This window comes from Lampetra planeri, chromosome 52 (assembly GCF_965212315.1).
Source record: "Lampetra planeri chromosome 52, kcLamPlan1.2.h2, whole genome shotgun sequence".
NCBI lineage: Eukaryota > Metazoa > Chordata > Hyperoartia > Petromyzontiformes > Petromyzontidae > Lampetra > Lampetra planeri.
The window spans coordinates 2,840,083-2,858,632 of record NC_136158.1 but is presented as its reverse complement, the minus strand read 5'-3'; the positions used below and the strand labels follow the sequence as shown (position 1 = coordinate 2,858,632).

The following is an 18,550-nucleotide window of genomic DNA, read 5'->3' as shown; positions in this document are numbered from 1 at the left end:
CATAACTGAAGCCAACCTAAATAAATAATGTTGGCTCGTTACAATTGTGTGGCAGTTAATCAGGAGAGTGTGTTGGGATTAAGCCTGCAATACGTTTATTCCCAGCCCCTCTAACGCTTGTGATGCTATGAATGGTTGTGATTCGGGGACCCCATTCAATCTAAGATATTATTATTCATGATACCATACTCTGGATTGAAAGTCCAGTGTGGTAACCACCACACCACGACGGTCATAACATGATAATTGTTTTTTTACCCTTCTATCTGGCAACAAAACTGACATCTTTTTTTACAAGGAGTCATGTTTGCATAGACCACAATACCTGCAGCCATAATGCAAACAAAAAACATAACTCTGATAATATATACACTGTCCTTGAAGTTGATTGGTCCACACACGAGAAAGCCTTCCTCACATGGGTTGGACCAGATGACGCCAAAAGGCGCAGAACTCAAAGACAATGCACCATCAGAGTATGAGAGCTCGGGGTAAGCATTTAAGAGGTTCCAATAGTCATAACATACATTAGACTTCAACATAATTTTGGATCACATTTAAGTCGCATAGTCATTGCAAAGCATAGATGATGTATGCATCAAACCTGGCACTCTTTCATAACTGAAGAGGTTACGCAAAAGGTCAAATGTTGTGGGGTTTTGCGGTTGTGCTTTAAGGCCCTCCGATGTATTTTCAGTTGATATTGTGTATTGTTGGGCACTACGTCCGACGTTTCGGCCCACATGCTGGGAGATTTTCAGAAATACAGAATCCCATGCAGAAAAACGTCGGACATCGTGCCGAACGACACACAGCACGATCCGAGCAGAGAATAAAACTATTTATTTATCCTGCAGAAATCCGATTAGCTATGAAACTCTTTTTCACAGATTTCCAGTCGACACACATCGGATATCTATCAAGAGCCATTCGTTTGCCGCAAATTCAAGTTTAGTTTTAAGTTTATTTCATTTAACCGGGTGAAAATTAAAGATACCAGACTAATCTAATGTACAACTGTCACCTGGGTCACCAAAATAACAAAGGCAAGAACATAAAACAACTGCGTTAAAGAGGAACCAGAAAACAATGCAGCCTCCTGCCTGCCAACACGTCGTCAGCGTGGAAGAGCAGACCAACTACCGTCCAGAGCTCCCTGGAGAAGAGGCCCTGACCCAGCAGTTGGCGTGAAGCCATCAACTGCAGGGATGCACCTCGACCTTGCATATTTAAACTATAAACACTTTACTCTTTGGTTCTTTCTGTAAAGTCACGTAGAAAGAAAATACCTGACTTGTGACTTTACCGAAAGAACCAAAGAGTAATTCCTGCAGTCACGAAAGATTCAAATCAAGTATAAACACTTTATTTTTTTTATTACACACTTTTTATTAGCTCAATCTGTCTGTTGTTGTTGTCGTTGTTGTATCCTCAAATCTTATAACTCTATTTTAACCCACTTCCCAATGTGGTATCGACTGCAAACTTGGTATACTTATGTCATACTGACGACAATACTATATTCTATCATAAAAAATATAAATGAAATATTTTTAAACATTATTTTTTACATGTTATGTTTCGGCTTGGGTCTAATTGTCCACGATCAACTGACATTGGCTTTAATTTACCACAGCCCCTTACGTTATGGCAAGCTTCAGGGCCACTTCCTGGAGTCGTGGAGTTATGCCATTACGAGTAGGATACATTTCATTAAAGCGTGTTTTTAAAAAAGTTTTTAAAAATATTTCTTATTTATTTCACCAGGTAAGGCCCACTGAGCCGTGTAGCACTTTTTCAGATGCTACCTTGCCACAAATGATAGCTCACCAAAGTGGCTTATCACGTGAAAATGTCTAGTTGCAGCCGAATACTCTAAACGCATGTTTGTTTCTAAATGCGAAGGGAAAAAAAAAATCCACGCGGCCACGGGGAGAGAGAGAAAACAACATCGCAAACTCCAAATATACAGCAGGCGTCGGAATCGAACCCACCACCAACCTCCTGTATACCGAGCGAGGTAGTTAACATCTCACGTTGAGTGACCAAACAATGCCCTTACCTGGCAGAAGCAGCCGTCACCGGCACCTGCCACGAGGAATATGTTGTCCGTGTCGGCCCTGTTGGAGAATCCTCCCCAGCCGTGGAAGGAGGCCGAGACGCCACAAGCCATCACGAGCAGCACGACCAGGGCGAGCGATGAGGTCACGCGAAGCGGCATGAGGACACCGACGGACATTCTCGGCTCGTTGCGTGTGGAGGAGATAGAGATGGAGGAGGCAGTGATTGGTGGTGGCGCATGCGGCAGGCACTGCGTCGCATGTGTCAGTGCCTTGCTGCGTCCGCTGACCGATATATCTGTGGGCAGGTGTCAGGGCTGCGCGTGGCAAGTGTCTTGCGTTGTGTACCTGTCACATGCGCAGTGTCAACGTCCTACAGACGATGTCTCTGTCCTCTATCCGTGTCCAGCAGCACCACCGTATGCCTCACCTGTGTGTCTGTCTATGCCAGGCCAAAGTGTCCGAGCCGTGTTTGGCATGTGCACCTATGCTCGTGTCTGGAATGTGGCTGAGCGAAATGCACTATTCTATACACTGCGTGATGATCTACCGTGTGCCTGTCCCGTACTCTGAGTGTCCTGTAGACTTTGGTGTCTGTCCTGTGACTCTGCCCCGTATTATCCACTGTCTGTCCTTGTATCTGGCCTGCTTGCAATGGGTGTAGATGCCGCATGAAACTGCACACACACACAGAGTATCGGATGGAGCCACACAGATATGACGCCTATCACTGCTACTACCACCACCACTAACTACTACTAAGCTCACCACCAACACAGCAATCAACCGCCGTCGCCCTGCTGCGGAGTTGAAACACAACTTATGCGCATGCCAGCAGTGCTATTTATAGGCTCGGGGAGTGGTTGACTTGGGGGGGGGGGTGGCTACGTGAGGCTGAGTGAGTGAACCCACTCCGGGTCGCGCGAGTCGATGGGTAGGGCCAATCCGACTAAGCAATAGACACGCCGACGATAGCGTGTTCTTGGTTCTTTAGGTAAAGTAGATAGAAAACCAAAAATAAAATTAAAAATTGAAAAGTAAAAATTAAATCATAAAAAAATTTAAAATCATAAAAAAATAAAAATAGAAAACAATAAATGTTATTATTTTTTTTTTATCTACGTGGCTTTACCGAAAGAACCAAGAATATGAATTCCTGCACAGTCACGAAAGTTTTAAGTCAAAACGACAGCGTGCTTGCGTCTGCCCGTGCCAAGCGCCACCACCTGAACTGCAACCAAGAGTTGGACCACATTTTTTATTGAAGACGTGGGGGGGGGGGGCGATCACCACTGAACTAAGGGGGTGGTATGGGGTCACCCATTCAGTAGGTACGCATGGAGGGGGGTGGGGGGGTTAACCCAAACGCGTTTGCTTGCGTATGGGGGGGGGGGGTCTACTGACAATGTACGTACACATAGGAAACGGGGGTGGGGGGGGATGCCAAGTTAATAGTTTGTCTACATTGGCCTTCAAATGAGTTAGATGGTCCGGCGGTGGACTATCCGTTTGCTTAAACACGTTATTATTATTCATCCTTGATCGTTTTTGCGTGGATTGAATATCGGCCGTTCTATAGGATTTGGGGGGGGGGGGTGCGTCAGGCGTACGTACGCAGATGGGATGAGGGGAAGGGCTCAAGTTTTCACAGATTTTCTGCGTACCTACTAAATGGATGGCCCCTAGTGGTGGTGGTGTTTTTTTATTTCGATTTGTGCGTTTAAACAAAAGGGGGATTTCGTGCGAGCCGATGGCCGCTGTGACCCTTTCAGCTGCCGAAGACGGGGGAGCGATCGATGGGGGTGGAGTGAGCGCAAGCGGATGTGTTGTGTGTGCCTGTTGGTACTGAACGACACTTGTTCGTGTGCTGCCAAGGGGGGTGTGTGTGTGGGGGGGTGTGTGGGGGGGAGTGTGTGGGGGGGGGTGTGTGGGGGGGGTGTGTGGGGGGGGTGTGTGGGGGGGGTGGGTGTGTGTGGGGGGGGGTGTGTGTGTGGGTGGGGGGTGTGTGTGGGGGTGTGTGTGTGGGGGGGGTGTGTGTGGGGGGGGGTGTGTGGGGGGGGGGGGTGTGTGTGGGGGGAGGTGTGTGTGGGGGGGAGGTGTGTGTGGGGGGGTTGTGTGGGGGGGGTGTGTGTGTGGGTGGGGGGTGTGTGTGTGGGGGGGGGTGGTTTGTGTGCCTGTTGGTACTGAACGACACTTGTTCGTGTGCTGCCAAGGGGGGTGGGGGTGTGTGGGGGGGGGGTGTGTATGGGGGGGTGTGTGGGGGGGAGTGTGTGGGGGGGAGGTGTGGGGGGGTGTGTGGGGGGGGGGGGGTGGTGTGTGTGGGGGGGAGTGTGTGGGGGGGGAGGTGTGTGTGGGGGGGAGGTGGTGTGTGTGGGGGGGAGGTGTGTGTGTGGGGGGTGTGGGGGGGTGTGTGTGGGGGGGACGTGGTGTGTGTGGGGGTGGTGTGTGTGGGGGAAAGGTGGTGTGTGTGTGGGGGGGGGAGGTGTGTGGGAGGGGGAGGTGTGTGTGGGGGGGGAGGTGGTGTGTGTGGGGGACGTGGTGTGTGTGTGGGGGGGGGGGACGTGGTGTGTGTGGGGGGGTGTGTGTGGGGGAGAGGTGTGTGTGTGGGGGGGGAGGTGTGTGTGTGTGGGGGGGAGGTGTGTGTGGGGGGGAGAGGTGGTGTGTGTGGGGGGGGGGACGTGTGTGTGTGTGTGGGGGAGAGGTGGTGTGTGTATGGGGGGGACGTGGTGTGTGGGTGGGTGGGAGTTTCACCCACAATATATCATCTGTGACAGCGAAATATTCCGCGATGCTTCCCAATTTTCACGACATGACGATTACAGTGTAACCGAATTTGTTTTTGTTCCTGGGTAGTAAGTGTTATTTTATAATTGGTTATGCCTCAAAAGTACAGAAAATGGCTATTATTCCACACAAACCTTGCTTTTGTGACCAGGACAGTGATATTTTGAAATGTACCGATTTTCAATGAGAAAACGTGTGCATTTGTATCATTCCTTCACGTAAAGTTCTGGTCACAAAAGCAAACTTGGTTGTTGTGGAGGATCCTATGCAAGAACCACTTCAGGCATCACTCGCCACTGATGTTCGCCGTGGACGGGAATTGCTACTCGGACGGTTCAAAAGATGTAGTTTGTTTAAACGGGTGAGAATAATTCAATCGACGAGGATACGTTTAATTCGCAAGAGTGACCCCCGGGACACAAAAAAACGATCAAATGCACGAACGTAAAAACAATGAAGCAATTGGAAATCAGAGCAGAAAACAACCGCGCGCAAGCAATAGCTTTATAATATTGATCTGGAGGAGTGGATTCGACCAATGTGTACTCAAGAAAACAAATATATGTTTTTTTGGGGGGAATGAACGGAGTTCGTGTTATATATTTAATTAAGCGAAGTGGTGTCCTGTCACTGTAGATGGAAATCACCCACGCATTACGTTGCGTGCGTGGAATTTAAGTCCACTGACTCATTCAATTAGCATACACTGCACCACTGGCAACAGCGTGATGATGATGATGGTGTTTAAATGGGTGCACGATTTAAATGTCCCATAACAAGGTGCAAACTAGCCGTTAAACGACTGTATTGTGTAAACAAATTGTTTGGTGATGCTACGCTGATTGGCAAGTGATGCACAAGCACAGTTAATCAATTCAAAACACAACTCGTTCGTCAATAATACCTCTGTGGCCTCAAAAGAAAACAAATCAATTATTTTTACGTGCTGCGGAGAAGGGTCCATCGCCCGAAACGTCGCTAAATTATTCAAAAAAATTCGGCACAATCGTCGACAGCACTGCCTTAAACAGGCACAATTATATAATTGGCAATTATTCAGGCATTTGCCCTTCATTATAGCACATGAACAACATTTTTTCCCCATTTGAAGGCCGTGTTAATGACCAATGTGTTGGGGTAAACATACATGTTATACAAACTCGCCTTCAACAACAAACCATGACGGGAATATCAGCACGCTTTGCATGTCAAGATGACATCACCGTCGCTGGACTTATTATTATTATGCATGTCTAAATTTCTAATTAAAGCTTTCTTAACACCTGATTGAGTAGCGTGGAAGTACTGGCTCGATACGTTAGAGATTATAGAGAATATTTACAGACATCGGCGAGGAGGTCTGTAGAGGCTTTGACATTAAATATTGGTCGTCCCGATAGCGTCTCCCTAGAATTCTAGTCAGGTATTTATTACACTAGTCAACACACTTTTTCTGGCATAAGGTATTCCAACGGTTTTAAGGTAATTTTGGGGTTTTTGTCTATCACATTAGGTTTTTGAGATATCAAATATTGCATTTCCAATAAAAACTGCAGAAGAAAAATATTAAATAAATGTGGATATCTACATAAAATTATATTATAAACACACTATACTAAAAATACAGCACCGTATTTTAACACTAAAGCAATCACTGACTCGCAACAACTTGCAATCATAAGTGACAGAGTTAATTTCGGGTAAAATCAATGAAAATGGGGTATGCCGATAGCATAAAAATGATGTGATAGAGCAAATCTGAGATCAGATTTGGAATTAGCATCCTGAAATTAGTCTAAAACAGCTGCAAAAGTCCAGGCCAGAAAAAAAATGTTTTTTTTGTTGACCAGTGTTAATGGAAAATATTGTGCACATCTCCTTCATGAATGGAAAATTATAGACAAGCCACAGTAGTGCGATTGTGGCTATGCATCTCACATTCTGGGCCACGTAATAAACCCATAAGAGACACACAGAGATACAATGACACTTATTGAGATATATACCCATGGAGATATTTAAAGACCCACAGAGATGCCCACTGTACATGAAAGACAAGCCACAGTCGTGCAATTGTGGCTATGCATCCCAAACTTTGGACCAAATAGTAAACCCATAAGAGACACGTAAAGATGCAATGAGAATCAATTGGATATATACTCATAGAGATACGTAGATACCCATAGAGATGCATGCTGTACAGGCTGGTCTAGGTGTCTTGTGACTCCCATTTAATTCTCTAAAACGTAATATTTTTTAAAATGTTAAAGTATAAATGAATATGCAAAGAAAAAAAATAATCATCGTTTTTTCCCCTTTTTTCTGGCAACAAAACTGAAACCTTTTTACAAGGAATCATGTTTACATTAACCACAATACCTGCGGTCAGAATGCAAAAACAGCACTCTAATAAGGTATGCATTGTCCTTGAAATTGATTGATCCACCCCAGAGACAGCTTTCCTTAGAGCCTCGTCTCATGTGGTGTTCGACCAGAGGACGCCAAAAGGCGCACAACTCAAAGACAACGCACTATTATTATATTTTGCTACTGGCAAAGGAGGCCTCATGATGATGGGACAAATAATGTTCGGGGTAAATTTATTGGGGGTCACAAGACATCTGGACCATGCTCTACATCAAAGACAATCCATGCAACCCACACTTTGGACCAAATAGTGAACCCATAAGAGACACATAGAGATACATAGAGACCTATAGAGATACATATAGATAAATAGAGACCCATAAAGATACATAGAGATACATAGAGATACATAGAGACCCATAGAGATGCATAGAGACCCATAGAGACCCATAGAGAGACATAGAAACCCATAGAGATACATAGAGATACATCCTGTACCGGGTGGTCCAAATGTCTTGTTACCACCATTTAATTATCTAAAACTAACACAAAATTGAATATCCAAAGGGAGAAAAATTTCGGGGTCAATTAATTGTGGGTCACAAGACATCTGGACCACAAGACAAGCCACAGCAGTGCGATTGTGGCCATGCGACCCAAACTGTGGACCACGTAAGCAAACCCTCTGCAGTCTGCCGCGCCACTTTGGGGCCGTCCATAAATGACGTCACGCACCTAGGGGGGGGGGGGTTAGACATTTGTGACGATGTGTGACGAGGGGGGGGGTTTGAGAAATGTGACGTCACATCAAAATGCGTAGCTATAAAGGTCGGCACGGCACACGAGGGGGGTGGGGTGGCCAACACCACGCCCGCCCGCCTTTGTCTCCCTAGCAGCGATATTCACACATCGCACCAACTACTCATTTGAGGCCGAGTCGACCTAGGGGCGGGCCCAGAACCGGTTCAGATAATCGTCACCGGTGTTCGCCGGGAGCGGGAATCGAACCCGGGTGGGCCAGGTTCGTAGCGCAGCGCGCTGACCGCTACACTACCGCTCAACACGCGCACCCTGGTGGTCGAGCGACTCAACCAGAGGTCGCAAACGGGTTTTGATTCCTTACCCGTACCCGGCCGCACCAGGGTCGCAAATGGGTACCCGTTCCCTACCCGTACCCTACCCGAAATGAGTGACAAACGGTGACTCACCAGTGACTCACGGCCTACCCGTACCCGGCCGCACCAGGGTCGCAAACGGGTAACCGTACCCGTACCTGGCCGGGTACGGGTAGCCGGGTATCGGGTAGTGTACGGGTATCGGGTACCCGGTTGCGACCTCTGGGCTCAACCTCGCTCGGCAGCCTCCACCAGAGAGCGCTCTAGGACCTCGTCACTGGGAGCAGCACGCGCGCGATGGATATCGTCAAATAGGCGACAATTCCTCCGAAATCTAATACAGCAACGATTAACCCTGCGTCCGTGCAGTGGCGGATTATCCTAGTAGCCATTATAAAAGTGTACATGGTGGTCAAAATGTCCCGTGACCCCCCCCCTCCGCCCCATTTAATTCTCTAAAACTTAATGTTTTTGTTTAATAAGGGTTATTTAAAACAGAAATGAATATGCAAAGGGGAAAGTGTTAGGGGGTCAATTAATTGTAAATTGGGGGTCATAATATATCTGGACCACGCGGTACATGACTGTGCCTCGGACTGAATCTGTGATAAATGGGTGATAGAGCCCTCAGCAAACAGCAAGGGTGAGATGGTGAGATGTTAACTACCTCGCCTGGTAAGCAGGAGGTCGTGGGTTCGATCCCGACCCTGACGCCTGCTGCTGTATATTTGGAGTTTGCGCGTCTCTCTCTACCCGTGGTCGTGTGGATTTTTCTCCGGGTCCTCCGGTTTCTCCCTCCACATTTCGAATCAACATCACGCGTTTAGAGTATTTGGTTGCTGTGTTTGTTAAGGGTTGGGTTATGTCTGTAATGTGCTGCGATTTCCTCGTGAGATTGACGCTGTATAAACGATTCAAGTTTTAGTGAAGTGATATTTTAGTGAAGTTACATAACACGGCACCCGAAATAAACATGGCCATTTTTATTTCACGTTGTACTCGCGTGAGATATTTTTGTTTTCCAGAGACATCATCCATTTATTGCTAACATTGGACAGAGTTTGGATAAACACATTTTCGAGAGGAAAACCCTCTTACGAAACGCCATTTTATTAAAAATGCTTTCGCTAAAAGTGAGATCGATCTATTTTCCTTGAGCAGTCTAGAAAATATGATAATTTGTTTTTTACCCTTTTATCTGGCAACAAAACTGACACCTTTTTTACGAGGAGTCATGTTTGCATTGACCACAATACCTGCAGTCATAATGCAAACAAAAAACATATCTCTGATAATGTATGCACTGTCCTTGAAGTTGGTGATTGGTAATACATTATACATACATTATCAGAGTTATGTTTTTTGTTTGCATTATGACTGCATGTATTGTGGTCTATACAAACATGATTCCTCGTAAAAAAAAGTGTCAGTTTTGTTGCCAGATAAAAGGGTAAAAAAACCATTATCATATTTTTACTGGCAAATGAGGTTCCAATGGTGCAGTCTAGAAAAGCCAATTTTTAAACAACACAAAAGCAGAATGTAAGAAAAGGCATCAAGTTACACACTGCCAACCGAACCGCAACATCCCACAATGCACCTGTGCACACATTTTTCGTTCGTTTCTCAGTCCGCTTGTCCTGGTGAGGGTCGTGACAGCAGCGTGGTGAGTAGTGGCGGTCCACACCTCCTGTTCCCTGGCGACAGACTCTAGCACTAATACACTATACACTACACTATACACTACACTATATACTACTATACACTACGACACTATACTACACTATATACTACTATACACTACACTATACACTACACTATACACTACTATATACACTACACTATACACTACACTATACACTACTACACTATGTAATACCACACTATACACTATTATACACTACTACACTATGTAATACCACACTATACACTACTAGACTATGTAATGCCACACTATATACTATTATACACTACTACACTATGCAATACTACACTATACACTACTACCCTATGCAATACCACACTATACACTACACTATACACTGCACTATACACTACTACACTATGTAATACCAAACTATACGCTACACTATACACTACTACACTATGTAATACCACACTATACACTACTACACTATGTAATGCCACACTATACACTACACTATACACTACACTATACACTACTACACTATGTAATACTACACTATACACTACTACCCTATGTAATACCACACTATACACTACACTACACACTATTATACACTACTACCCTATGTAATACCACACTATACACTACTACACTATGTAATACCACACTATACACTACTACACTATGTAATGCCACACTATACACTACTACACTATGTAATACCACACTATACACTACTACACTATGTAATGCCACACTATACACTACACTATACACTACTACACTATGTAATACCACACTATACACTACACTATACACTACACACTACACTATATGCTACACTATACACTACACTATACACTACTATACTATGTAATGCCACACTATACACTACACTATACACTACACTATACACTACTACACTATGTAATACCACACTATACACTACTACACTATGTAATGCCACACTATACACTACACTATACACTACTACACTATGTAATACCACACTATACACTACTACACTATGTAATGCCACACTATACACTACACTATACACTACTAAACTATGTAATGCCACACTATACACTACTACACTATGTAATACCACACTATACACTACACTATACACTACTACACTATGCAATGCCACACTATACACTACACTATACACTACTACACTATGTAATGCCACACTATACACTACACTATACACTACTACACTATGTAATGCCACACTATACACTACACTATACACTACACTATACACAGACCCGAGCTCTTTCTGGGGAATTCCCAGGCGTTCCCAGGCCAGCCGAGCGACATCGTCCCACGAGCATGTCCTGGGCCGGCCCCGGTTTCTTCGCCCACATCGTTTTATTTTATTAAATAACACAGCCTGTAACACCACCAGCAATTATTCTTTTTGCTGAAAGCTGTGCCCAACCTGGTGTACTCCGGTCAAAACGTGCTCCACCACCCGTATTATTATAATCATCATCATCATCGTGACAATCATAAATTAAACTTGTAACGCAGTCACGCACAGCATTCGCTCGCTCGCGGAGAGAGAGGAAACACGACTCAGAGGCGCGAGGAGGAACCCCAGAGACGCTGGGCAGGCAGTAAGGAGCCAGGCGGTGAACCTGCGCCAAATTCCACCCCAAGTTCTGCTATCCTCTATATATCAAAGGTGCCATCGGCGAATTAACGACCCCTTAACATGTGGGAGAAAACCGGGGTGCCTGGAGAAAACCCACGGCATTTCGAGGAGGCAACGGTCTATCCCATGCACACACATGGTGCCCACTGGCTGTGCTGCCAGGGTGTATGGTTCCTCCTCAACCCCCATGGGAGGAAGGGAGTTTCACGACATTTATACGATCCACTTGCCTCCACAGTGTTTGATGACAGTCGTGTAATATATATCTGGATATGCTTTATGTATACAAACACGTCAACACAATAGCAGGCTCTCCTGTCCTTCCTGCCATGTTCTTCGACACAATGTCGGATGTTTCACTTGCTCGGGAGCTTCTTCAGTAGTTCCTGAAGAAGCTCCCGGCACGTGCAGCGAAACGTCGGACATCGTGCCAAACAACGCGCGGTGCAAACGGAACACACATCGGAGAGCTTACGCAGCCCCACAACCACAAAACCGCTGCGCAGTAATACATCAGGGGACGATTACAAAGTCTTTAGTCTGGGATATACAGGATGCTTAAAAAAATGTTGACACTTCTGAGAATTTGCAACGATACCACGTGAAATGTGCCGCCTCCGTGCTCTGGAGACCACCTGGAGAAGATTCCAGGCACGCGTTGACTATGATGGTGAACAAGTGAAGACTCTTTGACTTTTTGAAGCTATTAACATACACGTGTTATCATGATACAGTGCCTATCCGTTGTTATTCCATTAAAAACGATAATCCCATATAAGTGTAAAAAAATAATTTTAAGCACCCTGTATAAGCGGTACGTTTACAGTAGCTGACACACTTATCAATGGAGGTGACAAATACCACGTGCCACGAACCATGGAATTCGAGAATGCACTGCCCCTACGTGCCCCTGTGTTTAGTCAACTCAAGTGGGGCTGCCAATTCGGGCTGAGGCCCGCATTTCCAGGGCTGATTTCACTGCATGGGCTGGTTTGAATTACCAACACGACGTGCGTTTTGAGTATTTGGTTGCTGGTAATGTCCCTGTGACAAGCCACTTCATTGAGATATCATTTGTGGCCAGATCGCGTCTGAAAACACATTCCTGCGGAGGGAGCTGGTAGGAACGTTGAGTTGCTCGGTCAATGGCCAGGGTCAACGGCGGCGTGGTGTATTCCGCAAATATGCCCGACTGTGAGGGCGGGCACAAGCCGGCGTGAGTAGGTTAAACGTTGAGTTTTATAAGGGCACCACGGGGTGACCAGCCCCTCACCCAGCCTCACCCTCCCCACCCAGCCCCTCCCCACTCTCCCCACCCAGCCCCTCCCCACCCTCCCCTCCCCACCCAGCCCCACCCTCCCCACCCAGCCCCTCCCCATGTTATCAGCCAGATGAGCGCTTACATAATGTAACTCCTCTGATTCACGAGGACATGGGTGCCACGGAGGTGAGATGTTAACTACCTCGCCTGGTATGCAGGAGATCGCGGATTCGATCCCGACCCTCAAGTCTGTTGTACATTTGGAGTTTGCGTCTCTCTCTCCCCGTTGCTTTAAATTTGTGGAAATTGCTTTAAATTTCCACATGATACGTCCCTTGATTATATTATCATTTGTGGCCAGGTCGCTTCTGAAAGAGCTACATAGCTCAGTGGACCTTACCTGGTTAAAAAAATAAAATGTAGTTTCGTGTTCAGTTTACGTGGGTAGGGGAAGAGGGCGGAGAGTACCCTCGAGATGATATTGGTCTAAAAACGATCGCACAAATATCCGTGTCAAGTTCGCCTCGAGTGGCCCTCTAATCACCGCGTCAAGGACACGAGGCGTGACACGCAGGCATCACCGCGTTTATAAACACCGCGACTAAACACGGGCCACGCGACAAATCACAGTCATTATCACCCCTCCCTCGCGACGGGGCCACCCGTTTATTAATAACCACCGAGTGATTGCTCATGACCCATTACTTCCGTCGTCAATGGGCGATTGAATGTTGCGCGAGCGAGGGCTTCTGCATCGCTGTCCGGAGGAACGGAATTGGTGGCACGGAAAAGAGATTTAGTCGATTTCTCTCTCGCTCTCTCACTCACTCACCCACACACGCGGCTTCTATTGCAGGAGAAATGTGGGTGTCCGCCACCACAAACGGAAAATTATTGACTGATTAACGATGTGGAGAGTCGTGTGACCACCGTTTCATTGCTTTTATGGCTTTATTTTGGTGATTTTCGAAAAGTTTTTTGGTTTGGCCATGTTTGTTCGTTGTAGTACAGAGTTAGACTGATGGCCTTAATCTAAGTTGTCTTGTGGTTGTTGTTGTTGTTTGACTTGCATCCCACTGGGATTTTTGCACAGGGTTGTTGTACGGTGATTTTTTCTGCAATATTTTGCTGTCTTTTCTTGGATTTTCTGTTTGCACATAGTCACTTTAAGATGTTTTTTTGTTCATGTTTTTGTTTTTTGTTTGTTGCGGTTGCACCCGATTCAAGAGGCGAATGGCTCACAGGGCTATACCTAATAAATAAACTTTGAAAACTTTGAAACTTTGTGTGTGTGTGTGTATAAAAGTAGTTACATATGCTACGGGCCCCACGCTAAACGATTTCAAGCTGCTAAGGCTATACGGGGGATCTTTGTCTTTATTTTGTGTTTGTCAATAGTGGTGAGTGGTAGTGCAGCGGTTAGCGCGCTGCGCTACGAACCTGGCAACCCGAGTTTGATTCCTGCTCATGGCAAACCCAAGTGACGATTATCTGAACGGGTCCTGGGGCCTCTTCCCTTAGGGCGACTAGGGAGACAAAGGCGGTCGGGCGTGGTGTTGGCTACCCCCGCCCCCCCCCCCTCGTGTGCCGTGCCGGCCTTCATAGGTGCTACTTGCTCACAGCACTTGCCCCTACAGTCTGTTAAGCCGAAGGGGGGGGGGGATCTTCGTCTTTGTTAATGTCTTTGTGGAGAATATTTGAACCGGTCACGGGCCTGGCCTAGGTCGACTCAGCCTCGAATTAATACCTGGTGAGATGTGTAAACACGAGTACTGGGGAGATAAAGGCGACCGGGCGGGGTGTAGTCCACCCACTCCCTCGTGTGCCGTACCAGCCTTTATAGGTGCTCGCTAACAGCACCCGAACCAACAATTGCTAAAGGCAATACATTACGGGGGATCTTGTATGTGCGTGTTGATCACTGGTAGCAGCAGTCGATTGCGTGTACAAGTGGTGGTCGTGGGTTGTCGCTCAGGACGCAGAAAATCCCTCTGTAGCCATCCATCACTCGCATCGCGCGCTTTCGGATGCGCTTCTGCGGCCGTCTGGAACGCTCTTCCTTCCGATATCAGGAAGCCACTAGGAGCTATGCACTTTTAAATCATCTAGATTGAAAACTCACTTCTTTGAAACATATTTTTTTGTGTTTAATTTGTTGGTTCTTTCTCCGCACCTCCGATTAGCACGGTTGGCTACGTACGGTGCAAAATAAGTTCAACATACATACACAGGTACATACTGCAGCAACCCCTACGACTATCAATGGGAACATTGATAAAATCACATCTCCGTGACCCCGCGGGTCAGGCTTGAGGATTGTAGAAGTTATGAGCGACGTGTTTGAAAAGAGTACAGTCCTGTATAACAGGGACTCCTCTACTTACGAACATTCGGACCGAGAGTCGTAAGTTCAATCGCCGCGCAATAGATGGTGGTGGTGACATCTACATCTATAGAACATGAAGAACCAGTGGCATCTACATCTGCAGAACATGAAGAACCAGTGGCATCTACATCTACAGAACGTGAAATACCAGTGGCATCTACATCTGCAGAACGTGAAGAACTAGTGGCATCTACATCTGCAGAACGTGAAGAACCAGTGGCATCTCCATCTGCAGAACGTGAAGAACCAATGGCATCTACACCTGCCGAACATGAAGAACCAGTGGCATCTACAAGAGATGATACAACTTTTAAAGACATTTCCCATGTTGAGTGTCCATGCCGTACAACTTGTCTGGAATCGACAGGAGTAAAGTTGGACTTAAGAACAAACCTCTGGAACCTAACTCGTTTGTAAGAAGATGAGTCCCTGTAACTATTTGGTGATGCTGCCACTGCAGTCGTGGACAAGCACAGTTCACAAAACACTTTTGTCAGTCATATAATAGGCGACGTTTCGGGCACTGACCCTTCTTCAGTACGCGCGCACACACACACACACACCGGTCTAAAGGACATCACAACTCACAAACACCACCAAGAGAGCCTCGACTGGCAGTGGAGGATCTTCGAGACCCTGAAATTTGGTACTTTTTATATTTTATTGCCATTTGCCAGCGGAAAAATACATTGAATGTTTAATCGTGACGGATACGAGGAATTCTACCGATTACGGGAGGCACGTAGACGACGCATCGATTTAGAGAACCAAACACGGATTGTTGCGCTCGCGAGAACACTGCATCGGAATCACGCGCGCGAGGATCGATTAATTGCAGGTGCTAATTGTCGTAGAATTATACGCGGCTGTTCGTTTTGGGAAATGGCACCAATTGAGGCAACAAGCAAAATTAACGAAACAATAACAACGTACAAACGAGTCGCGCTGTGCACATGCCTGTCAACCCACACGGTTTACCACGTATATTCTTGTACAGCAGGGAAAATGAGTTCTCAGGACCATGCATGCGGTCGTACAGCCGTTTCAATACCAGCAAAAACAAGTGTCTATTTCATCATTAGACCTCCTTTGGCAGTACCAAAATATAATAATAGGGGTTTTCCCCCTTTTTTCTGGCAACAATTGAGACGAGGCTCAAAAGAAATCCGTCTCTGGTGTGGACCAATCAGTTTCAAAGACAATGCATATATTATCAGAGTATGTTTTTTGTTTGCATTTTGACCACAAGTATTGTGGTTAATGCAGACATGATTCCTCGTAAAAAGGTTTCAGTTTTGTTGCCAGAATAAAGGGGGAAAACCCCCCTATTATTATAAGTGTCTATTTGCCTGTGTTTCTCCCCTTTTGATGGAACTTTGTAGGATGAACGTTGAGATTTATAAGGGCAACGTGGTGACCAAAGAGGTCTGAATTTGTCTGTAGTAAGCTAGGGCACTGGGGTAAGGGGTTGACAGGCATGGCTACAAACGGGGACGACAAGAACAAACAAAGAACAACAACTCAAAGGTGACACGCAAACACAAGAGAGCACAACACAAACCAGATGGACAACGTCGCCGAGACCTTCCGAGGAAGACGACAGAAACAAGTGAAACGAGACGAGATGTGCGTCGCATTCTGCACAAGGGGCCGTCCATAAATGACGTCACGCATCTGGAGGGTGGGGGGGGTCAGACATTTGTGACGATGTGTGACGAGGGGGGGGGGGTGTTGAGAAATGTGACGTCACATCAAAATGCGCAACTTGAAATAAACACGTTCTACTTAATTAGATACTTTTTGATAAATGTTTTCTCTTACATCAGAGTGCAGCGGCACATTAAATACGCACTACATTGACAATAGTTTAAAGAGATTTGAAGCATGTTTTATTTTTTTTTTGGGGGGGGGGGGGCAGAGCTTTGTGACGTCATATTTGAGTTAGGGTCTGACTTTTTGTGACGCCGTGTGACGAGGGGGGGGGGGGTGGGTAAAAAATCGCGTGACGTCATTTATGGACGGCCCCCAAGAGAGAGAGAGATACGAACCAGACGGGATGAGCGAGACCCACGACAACAGAGGAGACAATGCTGATGATGCAAACGATCCCAAACATCGTGGAGACACTGCCGACAAGACGGACGGGTACACAAACGCGTAACCCTTCATCGGCTTACTTTCCCCGGCAGGACAAATGATAAAATCGCGCCTGCCTCTCTTATCGCGTCTTCGCCACCGGTTTCCCACCAAACACCAACCACCTCGCCTCAATATTTTCGCCTTGCGCCAAAGGCTCACGGTAGAACACTACGAAGCGTTCACTCAAAAAAAATATCTGCGACAGCCACCGAAGGTCTCGAAACGTTACAGTCTCACGTCGCATTCTCAGCAATCGCCGCCTCGGTGTGGAGCTCTCTTAATCCCTTTGGGGCATCCGCAACATCAAACGCACTCAGACTTTCAAGAACCATCAAAAGGCATCAATCTGTGTTGGGTCCCAGGGCTTCCGATTAGCCCTGAGCTTGGCTCCGTGCCTCCGAGTTGTTGACTTGCGTGCAAAATCTGGCGAGCTATAAATGTATCTTATTATTGTTGTTGTTAAGTGACGCCACAAATGAGATGCACGTTACGTAAACAGATGGTACAAAGCAAGACGGGTGAAATGAGCAAGTCAAAATACAAACGTGGCATGGAATACAAACGATACAAACGAGACGGGGGAGTGGGGGGGGATAGCATGAACGAGACAAGTTAAAAAAGAAATTATCCAACCAAAATCGTGAGCCGTAATCGTGACAAGAGATCAGCTGAGGGGTGGTGAGGAACCGCGACTTGCCCGGTCGATAACGCGACCTCAAAGCTGCTCACTGTCACCACCGTCACAGCAACGTTTGTTATGGCTTTCCTGGAAAACTGAACCCCCTTCATTGTGAAACATCAAACCATAACGTACACTAAAAGGCAGCTAGGTTACTATATTAAAAAAAACAGTGTTCACAATAGCCACGCTTTGTAACTTAAAGCAGGCTCAAATATAAACAGGAGTGCAGTTATTTATAAAACAGTGTCACTCATAAATAAAGCAATACATAAATAGAAAACAGTTTGAAAAGTTTCCCGCCGCAAAAAGGGACTACGTTTTGTTCGGACTTTGCTTCAAAAGTTCACGACCCCGTGGTGTTTTGAGCGCGCGTGCATACGCGAACGGAACAGAGAGCGTTTGTCACTGGACGTTACATCCAGCCTCACCCGGGCCATTGATGAAA

The 18,550-nt window shown here is 46.3% G+C and overlaps 1 protein-coding gene across 4 annotated transcripts in view; it reads right to left on the bottom strand.

Moving 5' to 3' along the window:
- Positions 1 to 2,870, bottom strand: part of ERO1B (endoplasmic reticulum oxidoreductase 1 beta) — a 62,882-nt gene extending 60,012 nt beyond the window's left edge. For all 4 annotated transcript variants that reach the window (XM_078616952.1, XM_078616953.1, XM_078616954.1 and 1 more), the window contains exon 1: positions 2,063 to 2,870. In XM_078616952.1, the coding sequence (XP_078473078.1) occupies positions 2,063 to 2,239 (177 nt within the window). In that variant the 5' untranslated portion in view covers positions 2,240 to 2,870. The remainder of the gene's footprint in view (positions 1 to 2,062) is intronic.
- Positions 2,871 to 18,550: the final 15,680 nt, after the last annotated feature.